We start from the raw sequence: 23,623 nt of genomic DNA, 5'->3' as shown, positions 1-23,623 counted from the left end.
CGCTGATACTGGTAGATCCGTAATGAAATCCATTGATAGGTGCGTCCAAGGCCTGTTGGGGATGGCCAGAGGTAAAAGACGCCCTGCCGGACGAGTATGATCTACCTTAGAACGAGCACAAGTAGCACATGCAGACACAAAATTCAACACCTTCTGGCGCCACTTAGGCCACCAGAACCGACGAGACACTAATTCAGAGGTTGCCCTACTACCTGGGTGTCCTGCCAGTGTGGAGTTATGGTGTTCTTTTAGTATCTCCAGGCGTAAATTTTCTGGCACAAACAGTTTACCCGAGGGGCAGGAGGCCGGGGCGTTCCCCTGAGCTTCCAACACCCTCCCCTCTAAACCTGAGTGTAATGCAGAGACCACCACCCCCTTTTGCAAAATGGGCTCTGGTACCTCAACATCACCCCCTCCAGGAAAACTTTGAGACAATGCATCCGCCTTAGTATTTTTTGCCGCCGGGCGATAGGTTATTACAAAATTAAACCTAGTAAAAAATAACGACCACCGAGCCTGTCTAGGGGTGAGACGTTTAGCAGACTCCAGATATAATAAGTTTTTGTGATCAGTAATCACCGTGACGGGATGAACCGCCCCCTCCAAAAAATGACGCCACTCCTCAAAAGCCAACTTAATAGCCAAAAGTTCCCTGTTGCCAATATCATAGTTCCTTTCTGCAGTAGACAATTTCTTTGAAAAGAAAGCACACGGACGCCATTCACCAGGGGACGGGCCCTGAGATAGTACCGCTCCCACCCCCACCTCTGATGCGTCAACCTCTACAATAAAAGGAAGCGAGACATCTGGCTGTACGAGAATAGGGGCCGAGGTGAATCTCTCCTTCAGAGATGCAAAGGCAGTTTTGGCTGCATGTAACCATTTGGAAAAATCGGATCCCTTTCGGGTCATGTCCGTCAGTGGTTTGACCACCAAGGAATAGTTCTTTATAAATTTTCTATAAAAATTGGCAAACCCCAGCAAGCGTTGCAATGCCTTCAGGTTCTCAGGCAGATCCCAGTCTATAATCGCCCGAACTTTCTCTGGATCCATGCGGAAACCTGAATCTGACAACACATACCCCAGAAATGGCAGTTCTTTTACGGCGAACACACATTTTTCTAACTTAGCAAACAATTTGTTGGCCCTTAATATCTGCAGCACTTGTCTCACATGGATCTTATGTGTATCCAGATCCGGGTAATAGACCAGGATGTCATCAAGATATATCACAACAAATCTCTCGATAAGGTGACTAAAAATATTGTTGACAAAATGTTGGAATACCGCAGGCGCATTAGTAAGACCAAATGGCATGACCAGATTTTCATAATGCCCTTCCGGAGTATTAAAAGCCGTCTTCCACTCATCCCCCTCTTTGATGCGAACCAGGTTATAGGCTCCTCTGAGATCCATTTTGGAGAACCATTTAGCACCAGCAACCTGATTAAAGAGGTCGGGAATGAGAGGAAGAGGATAGGGATCTCGGATAGTTATCCGGTTTAATTCCCGGAAATCCAGGCAAGGACGTAGGCCCCCATCTTTCTTTTTAACAAAAAAGAACCCTGCAGCCACAGGTGAAGAGGAGGGTCTGATGTGTCCCTTATATATAATCTTTCATAGCCTTCCTCTCCGAGCCGGAAAGATTGTATAACCGGGTTTTAGGTAGTTTTGCCCCAGGTAGTAGATTAATCGGGCAATCATATGGACGATGAGGTGGTAACCCCTGACAACCCTTCTCAGAGAACACATCCATAAAATCTGACAGAAAGGCAGGTAAAGATGTTACAGAGAGTGTAGAGCACCTACTACTCAAGCAGTTGTCCTTACAATGTTCACTCCACTCCACAATCTCCCCGGCCTGCCAATCCACCACTGGATTGTGAGTCACCAGCCAGGGAAGCCCCAATACCATAGGAGCCGGAAGACCGTCCAGGACATAACAAGAGATATGCTCTTTATGGAGGTCCCCTACCTGCAGATGGATATTATGGATGATCTGAGTTAACTCTTTCTGAGTAAGAGGGGAGGAGTCGATGGCAAAAACAGGAATAGTTCTGCGTATCGGTTCCGGAGTAAAACCCAGAGCCTGAGCAAACCGTGAATCCACCAAGTTGACCCCCGCCCCACTGTCCAAAAAGACGGAACAGATCTCAGTCTTATTGCCCGCCTCAACGGTAGCGGACAACAAAAACTGAGACATGCGTATGGAGGAAACTAATACGCCAAGACTGTTATCCTCCGCACAATCTGGGGACTCTAGTTTTCCGGCGGCTCCTTTGTTTGTGGTCTCTTTGGTTCTGAGGGACAAACCTTTACAAAATGACCCCTCCCCCCACAACGAAAAGAAACCTCTGACCTACGGCGGAACTTAGGAGGATTCACCCGTCTAGTGGCGCCCCCTATTTGCATTGGTTCGACTGGATCATAACAAACCGATCCCTGCCCTATAGAGGCCTCCGTAAAATTTTATAGTCTCTCCCTGAGTCGTCTGTCGATTCTTATGGACAGAGACATAGCAGCCTCCAGAGACCCAGGGACCTCGTATACCGCCAGCGCGTCTTTTAATTTTTCAGACAACCCCTGGCAGAACTGACTCCTAAGGGCCGAGTCGTTCCATAACGTATCAGTAGCCCACCTACGGAATTCGGAACAATATAGTTCAACAGACCGGTTCTCTTGCCGAAGTCTACGTAGCTTAGACTCAGCCAGTGAGACCCTGTCCGGGTCATCATATACGAGACCCAGGGCTTCAAAAAACTCCTCCACTGATCGTAAGGCCAGAGAGTCTGATGGTAGGGAGAAAACCCAAGCCTGCGGATCTCCTTGCAGGAGAGAAATTACAATGCCCACCCGTTGTTCCTCACCGCCGGAGGATCTAGGGCGTAACCTGAAGAACAATTTGCAAGCTTCTCTGAAGGTTACAAATTGGTCTCTCCCTCCTGAGAACCTATCAGGTAAAGCCACTTTTGGCTCAGGAGTACCTTGGTTTCCCGTAGCAACGGTGGAACCCAAGGATGGCTGCTGCTGCAGCACTGTTGCTTTTAATCCTGCCACTTCAAGGGATAATCCCTGTAATTGTTTCGCCAAAACCGTAACCGGATCCATAGTGGAACAGAAAAATACAAAGCAAAACAGCAAGCAAAAAAAAAAAAAAAAGAAATGTCACTTTTTTTTTTTTTAAAAGGCCAGATATACTGTCACGACTGCTATCCAAGCAGCGGTCGTGTCGCACCAGACGGAGGGGAAGGGGGACCCTTATCTACGGATGGGAATAGTATGGCCACCCCTGACTAACCCTAAGCTGGCACCTGTCTGCCCTGATACCCTAGACGTGCGGCGAGCAGGATGCCTAAACCCTCAGTCACCCTAAAGCCTAGAGTGGGGAAAGGCCGATGGGAGCACTAGTCACCATCACTCATGTCTAGGATAACAGCAGGGGAAGACAGCAACAAACAAACTATAACAGAGATAGACTTATCCAGTCACGAGCAGAGAAGGCGATCCCAATCACGACAGTCCACGCCGGACAAGAGCTCCACAGCAACACCATCAAACGATCTCCTTCAAAGGTCAGAATAGAACTGGAAGTAAGGACTATATCTGGCAATGACTGCAAGTGAAACTGAAACTAATATAGTAGCTGGGAGTGGCAGACAGGACTCACCTGAGAAGGATGCCTACAAACTCCCAGTCAGGACAAAAAGGTTCACAAGGCAAAACCCGGATAACATACCCTGAACCATGGAGCAAACTCACAAGCTATCGCTAGTAGCAAGTCGCTGCGACCTTCTCCTCCCAGACCTGTCTGGATCAGTCACAGTCGTGACAGACAGACACTTTTGAGAGAGAGGGGTGGAATCAATCACAAACACAGAAATATTTTTGTCTAATGCTCTTGTCAAACCATGCATACGGACAAACTTGCCATCCACTAGATTAACCCCTGCCCCACTGTCAATAAATACTTCCATTTCCAAAGTTTTGGATTCTAGCGCCACCTTTGCAGGCAGGAGAAATCAGGTTCTACCGGTAAATGACAAAAGTACATTCTCAGATTCCCCACCCACACTATCAAGAGTGACAAGAGGACTAAACACATTAATTTTTTTTTCTTTTCTCCTTGATGTTTAACATAAGGACATACGTTAACAAAATGTCCTCCTTTTTCCACAGAAAAAGCAAAGTCTTTTCTTAACCCTAAAGTTTTTATCACCTGGTCCAGAAGTGACCTGCCCCAATTGAATTGGCTCATCACCAGACATGAGCTCGAATGTCTCTTTACCTAGAGTGTCAGAAGAGGCCACTCCCCCATATGATAGTACATCCCGGGCGAGAGAAACTTTAGATCTCTCCCTTAGGCGTCTATCAATACGTACCGCTAGAGACATGGCCGCCTCCAATGATTGGATTTTTATGAAATGCCAAGGCGTCCTTCAGGTTCTCAGACAGCCCGTGACAGAATTGACTACGGAGAGCTGGGTCATTCCACTCCGTATCAGTTGCCTACCTCCTAAATTCAGAGCAATAGGACTCTCTCCCTGCCGCAAACCACGCAACTTAGATTCAGCCAGGGAAACCCGATCTGAGCAATCGTAAATATGTTTCAGAGCTCTGAAAAATTTGTCGACCGACTGGAGGGATTGTGATCCGGTTGGCAAGGAGAAAGCCCAAGACTGAGAGTTACCTTTAAGTAATGAAATAATAATCCCCACTCTTTGACTTTCGTCCCCAGAAGAGTTAGGACGTAGTCTAAAATATAATTTGCACGACTCCCTGAACCGAACAAAGTTGTCACTTCCCCCGGAAAACCTAGAGCGACCTTAGGTTCAGGGCAGGCTTGGTTCCCGCTGCCGGGAACCCACCACCTGTGGTCTCTGAAATAGTGCAAAGGCCGTATGGATGTCAGCTACCTCCAAAGACAGCCCATGCATACGATCGACCAGTGCTGAAACAGTATCCATAGCTGTACTGAAAAACACAAAGGATAAAGTTTTTTGGGGCAGTTGATAATGTCACGGGTAATGGGGAAGGGGAAAACACCAGATACACACAAAATAAATAGACAACAGTCTAGGCCTCAAAAGCTAAGGAAGAGGGATGGTGACCTATTAATAATCCCTAGGCCTTTCCATAACTCCTGCCAGTATGAGCAGATCCTGATGGTGGAAATGCTCATACGCTCGGATACCTATGCCCTGCTAAAACTGACGAGCCCTAGGATAGGTAGCAGGAGACGAGACAGCTGGTTCCTTCCCAGATGAAGAAACCCGTGTCTCTCTGAGGCCTAGAACAAAAACACACCAGAGAGCAACAAACAGAACAGGCAACTTGTGCTTAGCTTAGCATGGTCAGCAGTGTGAGACGGACCTAAATAGAGCCTCATCACTGATAACAAGCAGAACCTGAGGAGAGGTGAGATGCTGCCAAACAACAACATACAAAAAGGAAAACAGAGAGACCTGTTAGCCACACGTGCAGAAAGTCTATCCGATCTTCTCACCTCTGTCACGGGAGGGACCGTGACAGTTTCCTTTCTGACAATCGCCTGCAAAATTGGCCATTGGACAGGGACCTTAAAGGGAACCTGTCACCTCCCAAAACCATCCCAAGCCGCCAGCAGTACCTGCGTGTAGCCCAAAGTGTGTTTCTGATGATGCCTTTCTTCCTGAAGGCAGATGCAGCAAAAGTACTGAAAACGTTATTTTATCCCCTGCCCGACACGCTTCCCCACACATGCTTGAAGTCAAGGAGGCAGCGGCCTCCTTGCTTCAAGTCACGGTAACCGCGCCCCCTTCCCTTCCACTTTGCTGTGACTGACGGCTGGCAGTTCGTCTGGCTTTGCAGAACTCTCTGCATAAGCGCTGTCAGTCATAGCGAAGGGGCAGGGAAGGGGGCGTGGTTACCGTGACTTGAAGAAAGGAGGCCGGTGCCTCCTTGACTTCAAGCATGTGTGGAGAAGCGCGCCAGGCAGGGGATAAAACAACGTTTTCAGTACTTTTGCTGCATCTGCCTTCAGGAAGAAAGGCATCATCAGAAACACGCTGCTCGCTACACGCAGGTACTGCTGGCGGCTTGGGATGGTTTTGGGAGGTGACAGGTTCTCTTTAAGTAACAGTCACCCAAAGTCATCAACAAATGATCCAGCTACTATCGACCAGTGCCCAACAGTGCACTCGGCCTATGCCCATATGATACATAGTGAGGTGACGGTAGCAAGATACATCTTACCCTGATGATGTCTTCTATGGAGCTGAGCTCTTTGTTACAAAGCTAGTCACCTGGCCCCACCTAAAGGTCCGTACGCATGTACAATTCTTCAGGAACACGGCCAGGTATCAGACAAGAATAACCAACTACAATACAAAGAATTAAAGGGGAAGGACAACTTTAAAACCTTGCTAAACTAGTAGGGAAGCAACCAGTGACCAATGTGAACATCGTTTGGCTAGTGTGAAAGGCCATGTGCATATAGAGTTCCGGAGAATTCAAATATCCTTGCCCTCAGAGTGACCATTGGCCTACAAGCTGAGCACTTTTAAAGTAAACTTTAATCATAAAGCTTTGATACTTTCAGTAAAGACAACTGTTATGGTCTGCAATTCAGTCACTACATGAACACTATGTTGCTTATTAACCCCTTAAGGACCAGCGCCGTACATGTACGGTGTGGTGATCAAGCGGGTGCAGGAGATGCTCCCGCCTGATCCGCAGCAGGGGTCCGGTAGTTACTGATAGCCGGACCCCTGCTGCATACGCCGGCATCGGTGAAATCACTGATGCCGGCACATTAATCCATGATGTGCCGCGGTCATCGATGACCACGGCACGTGCAATGTGTAGAGGGAGGGAGAGAGCTTCCATCGGCACCCCGGAAAGCTGTGACAGGGACCCGAAGGCAGGGAAGTAAGCCCGATGCCTTCCTTAGGCATCGTTGCTGCCTTCCGTGACAGCCTGTGAGATCCAGCCCCCTTGATCTCACAGGCAAACAGGCTGTAAGTGTATTACAGTCTGTAATACACCTACAGCCAATGCATCACAATACAGAAGTTTTGTGATGCATTGCAAAGGGGATCAGACCCCCAAAAGTTGAAGTCCCAGAGTGGGACAAAAAATTAAGTGAAAAAAAAAAAGTTTAAAAATAAAGTTTTACAAAAAAAAATGTACGTTTCTGTCACGGATGTTTCCGTGGCAGGTACCAGGAGATTAGAGACTGGCAACACGTGGGTTAAATTGACAAGTTACTTGTGGATCATATTGTGTGAATGCCACATCCCTTGCTTCAGGTGTTGCGTGTTGGTAATTTACCTTCCCCATAAGTAGCCGCTTCTCACTCTTGGAGGTGCGGTTTATAGAATGTCTTCCTGTCTTCTAACTAGCTGGTCAGTTGTACTCTGTAAAGCTTTTGTAGTTGCGAGTTTTCTCCTTTTCTACCACGTCAGTGGCCTGAGGAAGCGCAAACTTGCGCAAAACGGCCGTCGCCACTACTTTGTGAATGTAACGTGGATTCTGCCACCGCCAGCCCTGTACATTGTACCCTGTACGAAATAAAGGATTGATTTTATTACATCGCATTGGTGAGTGCCGCCCCTTCTATTGTTGTTTGTATATGGGCCGGAGACAGAGACTTCAATTCATCCTTCTGGGGAGAAATGGGTTGTCTCTGGTCCTAACCTTATTCCAGGGCATTATAGGGATATAAGGGCCTAGGTATCCTGCATATGAATATTCCTACCTTCAAGGTCTATTCATATTGATAGGATGTTAGGACCCGGATTAGGGTTGTTTAGGAGGTGACCTGTTCCTTCCTTCGTTTCCAGGCCCAGTTATTGTTACCCTTCCCTTCTGCGTTAAATATGGAGTTTTCCCCCCACACTGATCGTGACAGTTTCAAGTTAAAAAAAAGCGTCCTTTTCCCAAAATAAAGTTAAAAAAAATGTCAAAAACATAACCTAACCCCTCAAATGAACACAACAGTAAAAGTGCAACCAAGTGATCAAAAAGGCGTATGCCCCCCAAAATAGTACTAATCTAACCGTCACCTCATCCCACAAAAAATGAGCCATTACCTAAGACAATTGCCCAAAAAAGAAAACAACTATGGCTCTCAGACTATGGAGACACTAAAACATCATTTTTTTTGTTTAAAAAATGCTGTTATTGCGTAAAACTTAAGTAAATAAAAAAAGTATACAAATTAGGTATCACCGCGTCCGTAACAACCTGCTCTATAAAAATACCACATGACCTATCCCCTCAGGTAAACACCGTAAAAAATAAAAACGGTGTCAAAAAAGCCATTTTCTGTCACCTTTCATCACAAAAAGTGTAATAGCAAGCGATCAAAAAGTCATATGTACCCCAAAATAGTGCCAATCTAACCGTCACCTCATCCTGCAAAATATTATACCCTACCTAAGACAATCGCCAAAAACATTTTAAAAACTATGGCTCTCTATGGAGACACTAAAACATGATTTTTTTTGTTTCAAAAATGATATTATTGTGTAAAACTTAAATAAATAAAAAAAGTATACATGTTAGGTATTGCCACATCCGTAACGACCTGCTCCATAAAAATATCACATGACCTAACCCCTCAGGTGAATACCGTCAAATAATGTAAATATAAGCTGTGCTAAAAAAGAAAACTTTTTGTCACCTTACATCACTAAAAGTGCAACACCAAGCAATCAAAAAGGCGTATGCCTCCCTAAAAGAGTACCAATCTAACCGTCACCTCATCCCGCAAAAAATGAGCATCTACCTAAAACAATCGCCCAAAAATGTAAAAAAATCTATGGCTCTCAGAATATGAAGACACTAAAACATAATTTTTTTGTTTCAAAAATGATTTATTTGTGTAAAACTTTAATAAAGAAAAAAGTAGACATGCGGATGGAGTAGAGTTAACACTCCTGTTTTCTGAGATTTCTGAGTTGTGTTATCTAATCTAAGCAAACACCTTCAATTGCTTTTCAATGCTTTTGTCTCAAGATAACGCGATGAGTAAAGAAATTTAAGTTAAGAGCTGGAGTGCTAACCCTGCTACATCTGTATAAGGTATTGCCGTGTCCGTAAGAACCTGCTGTATAAAAATATCGCATGACCTAACCTCTCAGGTGAACACCGTAAAAAAAAAAAAATTATAATAATGGTGTTAAAAAAGCAATTTTTTGTCACATTTAGAGTTGAGCGAACACCTGGATGTTCGGGATCGAGAAGTTCGGCCGAACTTCCCGGAAATGTTCGGGTTCGGGATCCGAAACAGACCCGAACTTCGTCTCGAACCCCATTGAAGTCAATGGGGACCTGAACTTTTCGGCACTAAAAAGGCTGTAAAACAGCCCAGGAAAGAGCTAGAGGGCTGCAAAAGGCAGCAACATGTAGGTAAATCCCCTGCAAACAAATGTGGATAGGGAAATGAATTAAAATAAAAATAAAAAAAATAAAAATTAACCAATATCAATTGGACAGAGGTCCCATAGCAGAGAATCTGGCTTCACGTCAGCAGAGAATCAGTCTCTTCATGCCATAGCAGAGAATCTGGCTTCATGTCAGCAGAGAATCAGTCTTCATGTCATAGCAGAGAATCAGGCTTCACGTCACCCACCACTGGAACAGGCCACTGTCACACATTTAGGCCCTGGCACCCAGACAGAGGAGAGAGGTCCCGTAACAGAGAATCTGGCTTCATGTCAGCACAGAATCAGTCTTCATGTCATAGCAGAGAATCAGGCTTCACGTCACCCACCACTGGAACAGGCCACTGTCACATATTTAGGCCCCGGCACCCAGACAGAGGAGAGAGGTCCCGTAACAGAGAATCTGGCTTCATGTCAGCACAGAATCAGTCTTCAAGTCATAGCAGAGAATCAGGCTTCACGTCACCCACCACTGGAACAGGCCACTGTCACATATTTAGACCCAGGCAGAGGAGAGAGGTCCCGTAACAAAGAATCTGGCTTTATGTCAGCACAGAATCAGTCTTCATGTCATAGCAGAGAATCAGGCTTCACGTCACCCACCACTGGAACAGGCCACTGTCACATATTTAGGCCCAGGCACCCAGGCAGAGGAGAGAGGTCGCGTAACAGAGAATCTGGCTTCATGTCAGCAGAGAATCAGTCTTCATGTCATAGCAGAGAATCAGGCTTCACGTCACCCACCACTGGAACAGGCCACTGTCACATATTTAGGCCCCGGCACCCAGACAGAGGAGAGAGGTCCCGTAACAGAGAATCTGGCTTCATGTCAGCAGAGAATCAGTCTTCATGTCATAGCAGAGAATCAGGCTTCACGTCACCCACCACTGGAACAGGCAACTGTCACATATTTAGGCCCCGGCACCCAGACAGAGGAGAGAGGTCCCGTAACAGAGAATCTGGCTTCATGTCAGCACAGAATCAGTCTTCATGTTATAGCAGAGAATCAGGCTTCACGTCACCCACCACTGGAACAGGCCACTGTCACATATTTAGGCCCAGGCACCCAGGCAGAGGAGAGAGGTCCCGTAACAGAGAATCTGGCTTCATGTCAGCACAGAATCAGTCTTCATGTTATAGCAGAGAATCAGGCTTCACGTCACTTACCACTGGAACAGGCCACTGTCACATATTTAGGCCCCGGCACCCAGACAGAGGAGAGGTTCATTCAACTTTGGGTTGCCCCGCAATATAATGGTAAAATGTAAATAAAAATAGGATTGAATGAGGAAGTGCCCTGGAGTACAATAATATATTGTTAAGGGGAGGTAGTTAATGTCTAATCTGCACAAGGGATGGACAGGTCCTGTGGGATCCATGCCTGGTTCATTTTTATGAACGTCAGCTTGTCCACATTGGCTGTAGACAGGCGGCTGCGTTTGTCTGTAATGACGCCCCCTGCCGTGCTGAATACACTTTCAGACAAAACGCTGGCCGCCGGGCAGGCCAGCACATCCAAGGCATAAAAGGCTAGCTCTGGCCACGTGGACAATTTGGAGACCCAGAAGTTGAATGGGGCCGAACCATCAGTCAGTACGTGGAGGGGTGTGCACAGGTACTGTTCCACCATGTTATTGAAATGTTGCCTCCTGCTAACACGTTCCGTATCAGGTGGTGGTGCAGTTAGCTGTGGCGTGGTGACAAAACTTTTCCACATCTCTGCCATGCTAACCCTGACCTCAGAGGAGCTGGCCGTGACACAGCTGCGTTGGCGACCTCTTGCTCCTCCTCTGCCTTTGCCTTGGGCTTCCACAGGTTCCCCTGTGACATTTGGGAATGCTCTCAGTAGCGCGTCTACCAACGTGCGCTTGTACTCGTGCATCTTCCTATCACGCTCCAGTGTAGGAAGTAAGGTGGGCACATTGTCTTTGTACCGGGGATCCAGCAGGGTGGCAACCCAGTAGTCCGCACACGTTAAAATGTGGGCAACTCTGCTGTCGTTGCGCAGGCACTGCAGCATGTAGTCGCTCATGTGTGCCAGGCTGCTCAGAGGTAAGGACAAGCTGTCCTCTGTGGGAGGCGTATCGTCATCGTCCTGTGTTTCCCCCCAGCCACGCACCAGTGATGGGCCCGAGCTGCGTTGGGTGCCAGCCCGCTGTGAACCTGCTTCATCCTCATCCTCCTCCACCTCCACCTCTTCCTCATCCTCGTCCTCCTCGTCCTCCAGTAGTGGGCCCTGTCTGGCCACATTTGTACCTGGCCTCTGCTGTTGCAAAAAACCTCCCTCTGAGTCACTTCGAAGAGACTGGCCTGAAAGTGCTAAAAATGACCCCTCTTCCTCCTGGGCCACCTCCTCTTCCATCATCGCCCTAAGTGTTTTCTCAAGGAGACATAGAAGTGGTATTGTAACGCTGATAACGGCGTCATCGCCACTGGCCATGTTGGTGGAGTACTCGAAACAGCGCAACAGGGCACACAGGTCTCGCATGGAGGCCCAGTCATTGGTGGTGAAGTGGTGCTGTTCCGCAGTGCGACTGACCCGTGCGTGCTGCAGCTGAAACTCCACTATGGCCTGCTGCTGCTCGCACAGTCTGTCCAGCATGTGCAAGGTCGAGTTCCACCTGGTGGGCACGTCGCATATGAGGCGGTGAGCGTGAAGGCTGAAGTTACGCTGTAGCGCAGACAGGCGAGCAGCGGCAGGGTGTGAACGCCGGAAGCGCGAACAGACGTCCCGCACTTTATGCAGCAGCTCTGACATGTCGGGGTAGTTGTGAATGAACTTCTGCACCACCAAATTCAGCACATGCGCCAGGCAAGGGATGTGCGTCAAACCGGCTAGTCCCAGAGCTGCAACGAGATTTCGCCCATTATCGCACACCACCAGGCCGGGCTTGAGGCTCACCGGCAGCAACCACTCGTTGGTCTGTTGTTCTATACCCCGCCACAACTCCTGTGCGGTGTGGGGCCTGTCCCCCAAACATATGAGTTTCAGAACGGCCTGCTGACGTTTACCCCAGGCTGTGCTGAAGTTGGTGGTGAAGGTGTGTGGCTGACTGGATGAGCAGGTGGAAGAAGAGGAGGAGGAAGCTGAGTAGGAGGAGGAGGAGACAGGGGGCAAATAATGTTGCCCTGCGATCCTTGGCGGCGGAAGGACGTGCGCCAAACAGCTCTCCGCCTGGGGCCCAGCCGCCACTACATTTACCCAGTGTGCAGTTAGGGAGATATAGCGTCCCTGGCCGTGCTTACTGGTCCACGTATCTGTGGTTAGGTGGACCTTGCCACAGATGGCGTTGCGCAGTGCACACTTGATTTTATCGGATACTTGGTTGTGCAGGGAGGGCACGGCTCTCTTGGAGAAGTAGTGCCGGCTGGGAACAACATACTGTGGGACAGCAAGCGACATGAGCTGTTTGAAGCTGTCTGTCTCCACCAGCCTAAATGATAGCATTTCATAGGCCAGTAGTTTAGAAATGCTGGCATTGAGGGCCAGGGATCGAGGGTGGCTAGGTGGGAATTTACGCTTTCTCTCAAATGTTTGTGAGATGGAGAGCTGAACGCTGCCGTGTGACATGGTTGAGATGCTTGGTGACGCAGGTGGTGGTGTTGGTGGTACATCCCATGTTTGCTGGGCGGCAAGTGCCAACGTCCCTCCAGAGGCGGAGGAAGAGGCCGAGGCGGCGGCAGCAGCAGAAGAGGTAGCAGGGGGAGCCTGAGTGACTTCCTTGTTTTTAAGGTGTTTACTCCACTGCAGTTCATGCTTTGCATGCAGGTGCCTGGTCATGCAGGTTGTGCTAAGGTTTAGAACGTTAATGCCTCGCTTCAGGCTCTGATGGCACAGCGTGCAAACCACTCGGGTCTTGTCGTCAGCACATTGTTTGAAGAAGTGCCATGCCAGGGAACTCCTTGAAGCTGCCTTTGGGGTGCTCGGTCCCAGATGGCGGCGGTAAGTAGCAGTCGGAGTCTCTTGGCGGCGGGTGTTCTGATTTTGCCCACTGCTCCCTCTTTGTCTTTTGCTACGCTGTTGGCGCGGTCTCACCACTGCCTCTTTCTCCGAACTGTGAAAGTCAGTGGCACGACCTTTATTCCATGTGGGGTCTAGGACCTCATCGTCCCCTGCATCGTCTTCCACCCAGTCTTGATCCCTGACCTCCTGTTCAGTCTGCACACTGCAGAAAGACGCAGCAGTTGGCACCTGTGTTTCGTCATCATCAGAGACGTGCTGAGGTGGTATTCCCATGTCCTCATCATCAGGAAACATAAGTGGTTGTGCGTTAGTGCATTCTATCTCTTCCACCCCTGGGGAAGGGCTAGGTGGATGCCCTTGGGAAACCCTGGCAGCAGAGTCTTCAAACAGCATAAGAGACTGCTGCATAACTTGAGGCTCAGACAGTTTCCCTGATATGCATGGGGGTGATGTGACAGACTGATGTGCTTGGTTTTCATGCGCCATCTGTGCGCTTTCTGCAGAAGACTGGGTGGGAGATAATGTGAACGTGCTGGATGCACTGTCGGCCACCCAATTGACTAATGGCTGTACCTGCTCAGGCCTTACCATCCTTAGAACGGCATTGGGCCCCACCAAATATCCCTGTAAATTCTGGCGGCTACTGGGACCTGAGGTAGTTGGTACACTAGGACGTGTGGCTGTGGCAGAACGGCCACGTCCTGTCCCAGAACCAGAGGGTCCACTAACACCACCACGACCATGTCCACGTCCGCTTCCGCGTCCCTTACTAGATGTTTTCCTCATTGTTACCGTTCACCACAATAAGAAAAATATTATTCGGGCCAATGTATTGAATTAAAATCCAGGCCTTTTTTTTACAGACACCTAACACTGTCTGGCTATCTATTTAGGTACCGTATTACACTAATACAGGCACACCAGTAATGACATATTTAGCTGAATATAAATGTGAGGCCTATTTTTTAGGCGCTGTGTGACAGGTATACGTTTAATCACAGAATTAGATTTGTATCTGCACTGTAGCGTGTGTGTTAAGTTTTTTAGAATGACCTTATCAGCACCTTGAATCTAATATACCCTTTTAGGGATAGATTTAAAGTAGGCCTGATACAGCAGAAACCACAATTATTTTTTAGAATGGCAAATTTGGGAATTGTTTTTCAACCCAGAACAAAAACTGTGCTTTTACGGTCACTAAAAATAACTTGACCAGCTAAAACAGTACTGATTTGGAGGAATATAAATGTCAGGCCTATTTTTTAGGCGCTGTGTGACAGGTATACGTTTAATCACAGAATTAGACTTGTATCTGCACTGTAGCGTGTGTGTTAAGTTTTTCAGAATGACCCTATCAGCACCTTGAATCTAATATACCCTTTTAGGGATAGATTTAAAGTAGGCCTGATACAGCAGAAACCACAATTATTTTTTAGAATGGCAAATTTGGGAATTGTTTCTCAACCCAGAACAAAAACTGTGCTTTTACGGTCACTAAAAATAACTTGACCAGCTAAAACAGTACTGATTTGGAGGAATATAAATGTCAGGCCTATTTTTTAGGCGCTGGGTGACAGGCTCAACTTGCCCCTGATGTAGTATATGGCCAAAAAATAACTACACTATTGATGGTTAAATGCACTTAGGTGACACAGGCTCAGCCTGCACCTGATGTAGTATATGGCCAAAAAATAACCACACTATTGATGGTTAAATGCACTTGATGAAAGCTTGACCCTGATGTAGGATATAGCAAAAAATAACCACACTATTGATGGTTAAATGCACTTGGGTGACACAGGCTCAGCCTGCACCTGATGTAGGATATAGCAAAAAATAACCACACTATTGATGGTTAAATGCACTTGGTGGTAGCTTGTGCTGGCGCACCACAAGCCACGAAATGGCCGCCGATCACCCCAGAAAAAAGTGATCTAAAAACGCTCTGGGCAGCCTAAAAAAAGTGAGCAATTGAATATCAGCACTTCAATGATCCACAGCTGGAGATCGATCACTGAATGAAGTCTTTTGGAGGAGTTAATCTGCCTAATCTCGCCCTAACGTCGCAGCTGCAACCTCTCCCTATGCTTGTATGAGCAGAGTGACGTGCAGCGCTACGTGACCCAAACTTATATAGAGGCTGGGTCACATGCTGCACTGGCCAATCACAGCCATGCCAATAGTAGGCAAGGCTGTGATGGCCTCTTGGGGCAAGTAGTATGACGCTTGTTGATTGGCTGCTTTGCAGCCTTTCAAAAAGCGCCAAGAGAGCGCCGAACACCGAACCCGAACCCGGACTTTTACGAAAATGTTCGGGTCCGTGTCACGGACACCCCAAAATTCGGTACGAACCCGAACTATAGAGTTCGGGTTCGCTCATCCCTAGTCACCTTACATCACAAAAGTCATATGCACCCCAAAATAGTGCCAATAAAACCATCATCTCTTCCCGCAAAAATGATACCCTACCTAAGACAATCACCCTAAAAATAACAAAAACTATGGCTCTCAAACTATGGCGACACAACAATGTTTTTTTTTTTTCAAAAATGATATTTGTCATGTGCCGGGGGTCCCAAGGAGGACCTCAAGGACGTCATACGAGCTGGACAAGGCAAAACAGGTCAAGGACCACGGAACACATAACCATAAAAAGGAACCAAGGCACGTGATAATGACAATAATAGAAGACCTCAATATACTGAACCAGATCAGTGGTTGAGAATCCCCTGCACCACTGACTAGCAATACTCTGGAGGGGCGTAACTAAGCAACACCAGGTCTTCACTAGCTCCTCCGGTGGTGAGGATAGACTTGAGCCACGGTAGTTGCCAGGGGCTACTCCAGAGCGTGAACAAAGTCAGTGGCAGCAGGAGTCGGCGGCAAGGAGATACCAGACAAGGTACCGACAGTACATGACCAAAGTATGGCATGGTAGAGAACAGGGAAAAGACGTAGAGACAGACAAGGCATAGCAAGGCAGAGAATAGGCATTCCCCCCCAGGGAACACAGGAACCATCTTCCGAAGGTGTACATGGACTGACAAGAACAGAAGCAGACATGAACGGAATACTAGAAGCAGTAAGGACTGCCAGACAGACAATAACAGGAACATGAAACAGACATGAACAGGAACAGACGCAGATAAGCTCTGCTAGGCTATCGGATGCAGTTACGCACTGCTAGGCGAACTAATACAGGGCAGAAACAAGGCATGATACAAGGCATAGTACAAAGCATGGACAAGGCATAGAAAGGTACAGGACAGGGACAAGGCATAGCATGGTACAGCAAAGAACAAGGCACAGCATGGTACAGGACAGAAGACAACAATGCAGAACCAGGCAGCACATACCGAGACGTAGATGGCCGGACCCCTTGGGTCAGCAGCAAAGGGCAAAACCTGGCAAGGCAAACATAGACAGACATGACAGAGCATAAGGTTGAAACACCCACAAGACATGACAAAGACAGACTGACTAAGACTGACCTCAACACTCCACACTCAAAGGCAGAAATAGCAGCCTAACGAGCGCACCTGAAAGTACACACCCAGGAACTAAACCGGGGAGATTAACCCCAGCAGAACCAAAATGGGGGGGGTGCCAAATCAGGGCAGGGGTAACCAGAAACGGCAGCCACCTAGTTGCGATACAGGAAGTTGCCTTTAGCAACCAGCATGCACGGAACACTGCAGCCAGTACGCAAGAGCGCGACAGACCTGAATACCCACAGGGAGACAATACTGCCAAAGGGGGGTACACGCACACATACGGGCAGGAACACACAAGATACCGCAGCCAGCATGCAGCCAAAAGCAAGCAGCCTGCACAGAATCACCCGCAGACAGTACGCAGAAGGCGTGCAGCCAATCTTCATGGCAAACCATGTCACGGTGAACCACACTGTGACAATATTATTGTGTAAGCCTTAAATAAATTTAAAAAAAGTTGACATATTAGGTATTGCCGCACCCATAAGAACCTACTGTATAAAAATATACCATGACCTAACCCCTCAGTTGAACACCGTAAAAAAGAAAAAAAAAAGTGTGTCAAAAAAGCCATTTTTTGTCACTCTACATCACAAAAAGTGTATTACCAAGCGATCAAAAAGGCATACACACCCCACAATAGTACCAATCAAACTGTCATCTCATACCGAAAAAAAATGAGCCCCTACATAAGACAGTCTCCCAAAAAATAAAAAAGCTACGGCTTTCAGAATGTGTAGACACTAAAAAATAATTTTTTTCAAAAATGCTTTATTATGTAAAACTGAAACAAACAACTAAAAAAAGTAGTCATATTTGATAGTCGTGTTCGTAACAACCTGCTTTATAAAAATACTACATAATCTAACCTGTTAGATGAACATTGTAAATAACAAAAAATTTAAATGGTGCCAAAACAGCTATTTTTTATTACCTTGCCTCACAAAACGTGTAATATAGAGCAACCAAAAATCATATGTAGCCTAAAATAGTACCAGCAAAACTGCCACTTTATCCCGTAGTTTCCAAAATGGGGTCACTTTTTTGGAGTTTCTACGTTAGTGGTGCTTCAGGGGGGCTTAAATGGGACATGTGAAAAAACCAGTCCAGCAAAATCTGCCTTCCAAAGTTCCTTTCCTTCTGCGCCATGCCGTATACCCGTACAGCAGTTTACAATCACAAAAAGCGTTTTTCTGTAAACTACAGAATCAGGGCCATAAATATTGAGTTTTGTTTGGCTGTTAACCCTTTGTTACTGGAAAAAATTGATTAAAATGGAAAATCTGCCAAAAGTAAAATTCTTCATCTCCATTTTCATTAATTCTTGTGAAACACCTAAAGGGTTAACAAAGTTTGTAAAAATCAGTTTGGAATACCTTGAGGGGTGTAGTTTCTAAAATGGGTTCACTCTTTTGGAGTTTCTACTCTAGGGGTGCATTAGTGGGGCTTCAAATGGGACATGGTGTAAAAAAAAAAACTGTCCAGCTAAATCTGCCTTCCAAAAACCATATGGCGTTCCAATGATCCAAACATGAAGTTGACATATGGGGAATGTAAAGTAATAACTATTTTGGAGGTATTACTATCTATTATAAAAGTAGAGACATTGAAATTTGCAGATTTTTCAATTTTTTTTGTAAATTTGGTATTTTTTTATAGATAAAAATTAGATTTTTTTGACTCAATATTACCACTGTCATGAAGTACAATATGTGACGAGAAAACTCAGAATGGCCTGGATAAGTAAAAGCATTTTAAAGTTATCACCACATAAAGTGACAGATATCAGATTTGCAAAAAATTGCCTGGTCCCTAAGGTAAAATATGGCAGGTTCCTTAAGCGGTTAATGACTGCTTGAAATTACTGATTCATTATTAACATGTGTCTATACAGTTGAAATTAGATGTACATTTAGAATTATTATGCAGTGTGTGTTTCTTTTACAGCAGCCGTAGAGATGCTGTGCCATGAACTGTCATTGGATATTTACCTGAACACAGTTAAACTACTTATGAAGCACAATAGGTAAGATGAGCCATTGACTATTATCTTGTGTTTTTATACAATTCTTAGGAGTATTACTCAATTAACTTTATAAGAAGTTTTGTGGCACTCAAGAAGAATAAAGTTTGGGTGCTTCAGTCCCAACCCATAACCAGTAGTAAACATATGAACTTTAACACTCCACTTGAAATTAAATAGATGGAATCATTTATTGATTAACATTCAAGGCAATAAATAGGTATGATGTCTCGGTCTAAATTACTTTCATCAAACACTATAAATGAAGCAGAAACTGATGCAGCCTTGAAAAAGTATTCATAGTTTCATGCCCCTTGAACTTTTCCACATTTCAAGTTACACCCACTAACTTAAATGTATTTTTATTAGGATTGCATGTGATAGAACAACACGAAGTAGCAAATAATTTTGCAGTGGAAAGAAAATGATACATGGTTAATTAACATTTTTAATAACTTAAAACCTTAAAAGGGTTGTCTGGGCATACCCATATTTTCACCCAGGCAGCCCCCCTGATTTTAGCATCGGAGCAACTTATGCTCCGATGCGCTCCCTTGCCCTGTGCTACAAACACTTCAAGCGGGGACACACATCTGTTTCATTGGCAGCCCCTGTTCGTCTTTACTTCTGTTAGGAACATTAGTCATTGAACTACTACTACTCCCATTTTTGTCATCATCACCACTCCCTACCTCTCCTTGCTCTGTGGGCAGTTGCGTGGCTGCTTCTAATTGTTAATCAGCTTCTGCGGTAAATCCTGGACTACCTTCTTAATCCTTGCCTGAGCTTAAGTTTCTAGTTTACTAGTTTACCCGTGAATGTGTGATATTGTCTGCCCATGTACCAAACCTCTGCCTGTTAATCAACTTTGATTCTCTGCTGCCTGCTCTGACCTCGGATAGTTTCACAGAATTGCATGAACTCTGGCTGACTTGACCCCTGCCTGTTTACCAAGTATGCCTGACCCCTTGGTGCTGACTCCTATAGGTCAGCTGCCAACTACATGGCACTATTCCAAGGAGTAGCGGCTTGGTGGGTCCCCTGCACAGTTATCAAAACTCCAAACTTATTTTTTTATATCAGCCCATAGAAGGGGAAGATTACAGAAGATCCAGGCAACCCAGAGAGGAAGTAAGAATATTGGCAAAGGAAGTTAATTGTCGTTTATCAGGCTCTAGTCTCCTTTGCTTTAGGTGGAGAGATTCTAAACTACCAGTATAGCGTAGTTAAAAGCCTCAGTGGATATGTAACCAGTGTATGGTGTTGCATTATCCTTAAGGGAGTCTAATTGCCAGTGAAGTAACTGATGATCCTTGCACAGTTTCACTTTAGCATTTCACAGACATGGTCATTTGTGTAGCACACGTCCCCTGCAGGCTACCATCTCTATAGTGCATGATTTCTAATAGCATATGCACTGGATGCAGCTAATTTTTACTTTTGTTGGCTCACAAGAGTTTTTTTAAACCAGCACGAATAAAAGTTACATTTTATATACACTTTATATCAGGGTCAAGTTTGGGTAATTAGCCTTGTTTGGCTTTCAGTGTTAATAAAGCTACCAGTTGCCCACCATAACCAAAGACAGAAAGGCCACCTGTCAGGGGATAGTATTCCTAGAGAGGATACAGAAGTATATGACTATATAGTACAACAGAAATAGTATATTCCTCCAAGGGAGAAAGACTGATATAGAGGAAAACTTTCCCTTATGCAACTTTTGGAAACTAACATGAACCATTGTAGAAGCTGCCTTACTGTAAATGACATTTGCGCACATTGATGACCTTTGGATCAGCTTCAGTAAAGTACTGGGAATTTGTTAAGAGAATTGGTCTACTTATTGTGCGAATTTATCACCTATTTATACCTTACTGTGCTGGCATCACAAAAACATGGGACCCTGCCTCCATGGCACCTTAAAGGGGTATTCTCATCTTAATGATCACTGTTAAATCTGTTAATGATTTAACAGTGATCATTTTTCTAAATATATTTAATTAACAAATTCCCACCCCTTAGAAGTAAATAAACATATACTTACCTGACTGTTGTCTTCCGTCTCCCCTGGTTACGGCCACCACTCTTCTCAGGAATCGCGGTGGCCGCGCGTGCGCAGACGACTTCTTCTCCTGGCCGGCCGCGCGCTGTACTGAACGAGCACGCCGAGGCCGCGTGATTTCTTCCTGGCCAGTATAGTATGCGGCGTGCGCGTTCAGTACAGCGCGCGGCACGGCCGGGAGAAGACTTCAATCAAGATGGAGCCCGCCCCCTGCCGAGTGCCAAAACCAGGAAGTGGACAGCGCGCCGGGAGCAGGTAAGTATCAAATAGCGTGTTGAGAATACCCCTTTAAACTCACATCACCAAGGGCACCTCAACCACCATCTGGCAGGAATCCCTGGACAACAGAGTGTACCCCGAAGGAACTGGTGCTGTCCTTCTCGTCACTGCACGCCGGCCCAGGGAGCTCTGCTAACCGTTAGTAAATTAACTACTACCCCCATCGGCCCACTGTACCTCACGTGTTGCACCTGCAGACCCGGTCGCTTCACTCTCTCTGTTTAAGTCGCTTAGTTCTGTTACTCTCTTTCCTAAGAATTGGAATATGTTCAATGATTTGGAAACTGAGTTGTGAAATAGTGATGGACGAACATCTGCCGAGACGGTGCGCGAACGCGATCAAATGTTCGTGAACCGAAAGTTCGCAGCGGGTCCCATTCATTTTAATGGCAGACAAACCTGAAAAACCTTCAGCTCATATTTGCAGCCAAGAAATAATTACTAGAAGTGCACAAATAGTCCCACAACATGGACAGTGACATACCAGATGTATTATTTGAAATTGCGATCTCCATTCATTATTTTTTTCAATGCGAAATATCGGCAATATAATTTATACATACGCGCATGTGCAAATGCACTATACAGTACCCAAATGCACAAAAAAAGAAAGTATATTGGTATATAACACCCCGCTTCAATCAGTTTTTGTGGGGGCAACTGGTATATCACACCAGTTATAATTATTTTTTCCAATACCGTTTTTCACTGTGTGTAGCAGAGGGAACACAGCAAAACCGCAAACAAATGCTACAATGTGAAAGTAAGAAGTCCTGTAACGCGATATGACCCATAATGCCATGCAGCCAGCCAATCACCAGATAGCCATCCCTGTGATGTCACAGCCCTATGGAAAGCTTCATTCCGTGCAGTCTCCACCATTTCACTGTGAGCTGAGCTTAGGGAAAGACATGACAAGTGCTTATGTGGTAGGGAAAATATTGCAAAAAGCTTTTAATTGGAGAATATTGGATAGGGAGAGTGCAGAGACATTGTAGGGAGATCGTAGGGACAGTGTTTAGACACTGTAGGGAGAGCATAGGAAGACTGCAGGGAGAGTGTAATTGCCATGTACATCTTGTTGAACTGCTGCCACAATCTCATTTAATCTGTTAGTTTATATATAGAATTACTGTGCCTCAGTATTAAAGTGGGGTCTAATATATCACCGCCTGCATCTTTTTGAACTGCTGGAACATTCACAGTTAATCTGTTCGTTTATATATCGAATTACTGTGCCTCAGTATTAAAGGGCGGTCTAATATATCGCTGTCTGAGTCTAGTTAAACAGCTAATACAATCCCTGTTAATCTGTTAGTTTATAAATAGAATTACTTTGCCTCAATATTAACAGGTAGTCTAATATATAGTTGTGTGCATGCTGTTGAACTGCTGGCATATTCCCAGTAAATCTATTACTTTATACATAGAATAATTGTACCTCAGTATTAAAGGGTGATTTAATATATCGCTGCGTTTATCTTGTTCAACTGCTGCGACATTCATAGTTAATCTGTTACATTAGTGATAAGTTGCTGTACACTATGGCCAACAGAGAGTTGCCTGGGCCCTCCACAGGAATTGGAAGTGGCAAAAATGTTGCTGTAGTTGGCACAAGTAGGAGCCGAAAAAGGGGTGGTGGTAGCAGGCCAGAGCTGTACTGGAATGGTTCACTCGCTCTTCACCATCATCTCAAGTGACAACAGATAAACACAGCCAGGAATTGGTGGGTTCCTCCTACACCACTCTTAGTTGGCATGGCACAGAAATTGTCTCTGTGCCCTCACCTGTCCTGAACCTGCCTCTTGCTTTTGCTGCTCTTTCTGCTAGCCAAGTAATGTTTGCTGCTGGCTCTGCTCCGCTTTTCAGCGAGGATGAGTTTTATGAGGACAGTCAGGAGTTACTGCCCAGAACAGACTTGGAGGAGAAGGAAGTCTGCTGTGGGCTCCTCTAGGCATGCAACTACCGATGATGACAGTTGGGTAGGAGCACTGTTGAAAGAGTTCAGGGACATGCACAAGAGACAGATGAAGAGGGGGCATCGTCATCAGGGGGCGAGGGTGGCATCGTGCCTGTGAGACAGCAGGGTTGAAGCGTGCCTGGAAGACAGCAAGGTGGAAGCAGTGGGAGATCTGCAGCCACACATGGGAGGGGTACATCATCTGCTACTCAGGGAGACTACCTGTGAGGAACACACTAGCAGTGCAAGGGTTCATAAAAGCAGTGGCATGCAGGTATCATGCAGTGGTGGAGGGAAAATGCCATAAAGTTGCCTGGGAAAATTGTGCCACTTTTTTAGTGTTTAGCTGCATCTCCCACCGACGTGCACTCCATCTCCAGCAGTCAGAGCTCGACATCGTCAGCAGAAGGAAGCTG

The 23,623-nt window shown here is 46.0% G+C and overlaps 1 protein-coding gene across 1 annotated transcript in view; it reads left to right on the top strand.

Moving 5' to 3' along the window:
- Positions 1-23,623, top strand: part of TEX11 (testis expressed 11) — a 1,801,876-nt gene that overhangs the window by 803,193 nt on the left and 975,060 nt on the right. The window contains exon 11 of the mRNA XM_040406306.1: positions 18,831-18,909. Coding sequence (XP_040262240.1) covers positions 18,831-18,909 — 79 coding nt within the window. The remainder of the gene's footprint in view (positions 1-18,830; positions 18,910-23,623) is intronic.

Source organism: Bufo bufo, chromosome 8 (assembly GCF_905171765.1).
Source record: "Bufo bufo chromosome 8, aBufBuf1.1, whole genome shotgun sequence".
Classification (NCBI taxonomy): domain Eukaryota; kingdom Metazoa; phylum Chordata; class Amphibia; order Anura; family Bufonidae; genus Bufo; species Bufo bufo.
The sequence above is the reverse complement of the archived record's forward strand: the minus strand, read 5'-3'. Positions and strand labels throughout refer to the sequence as shown.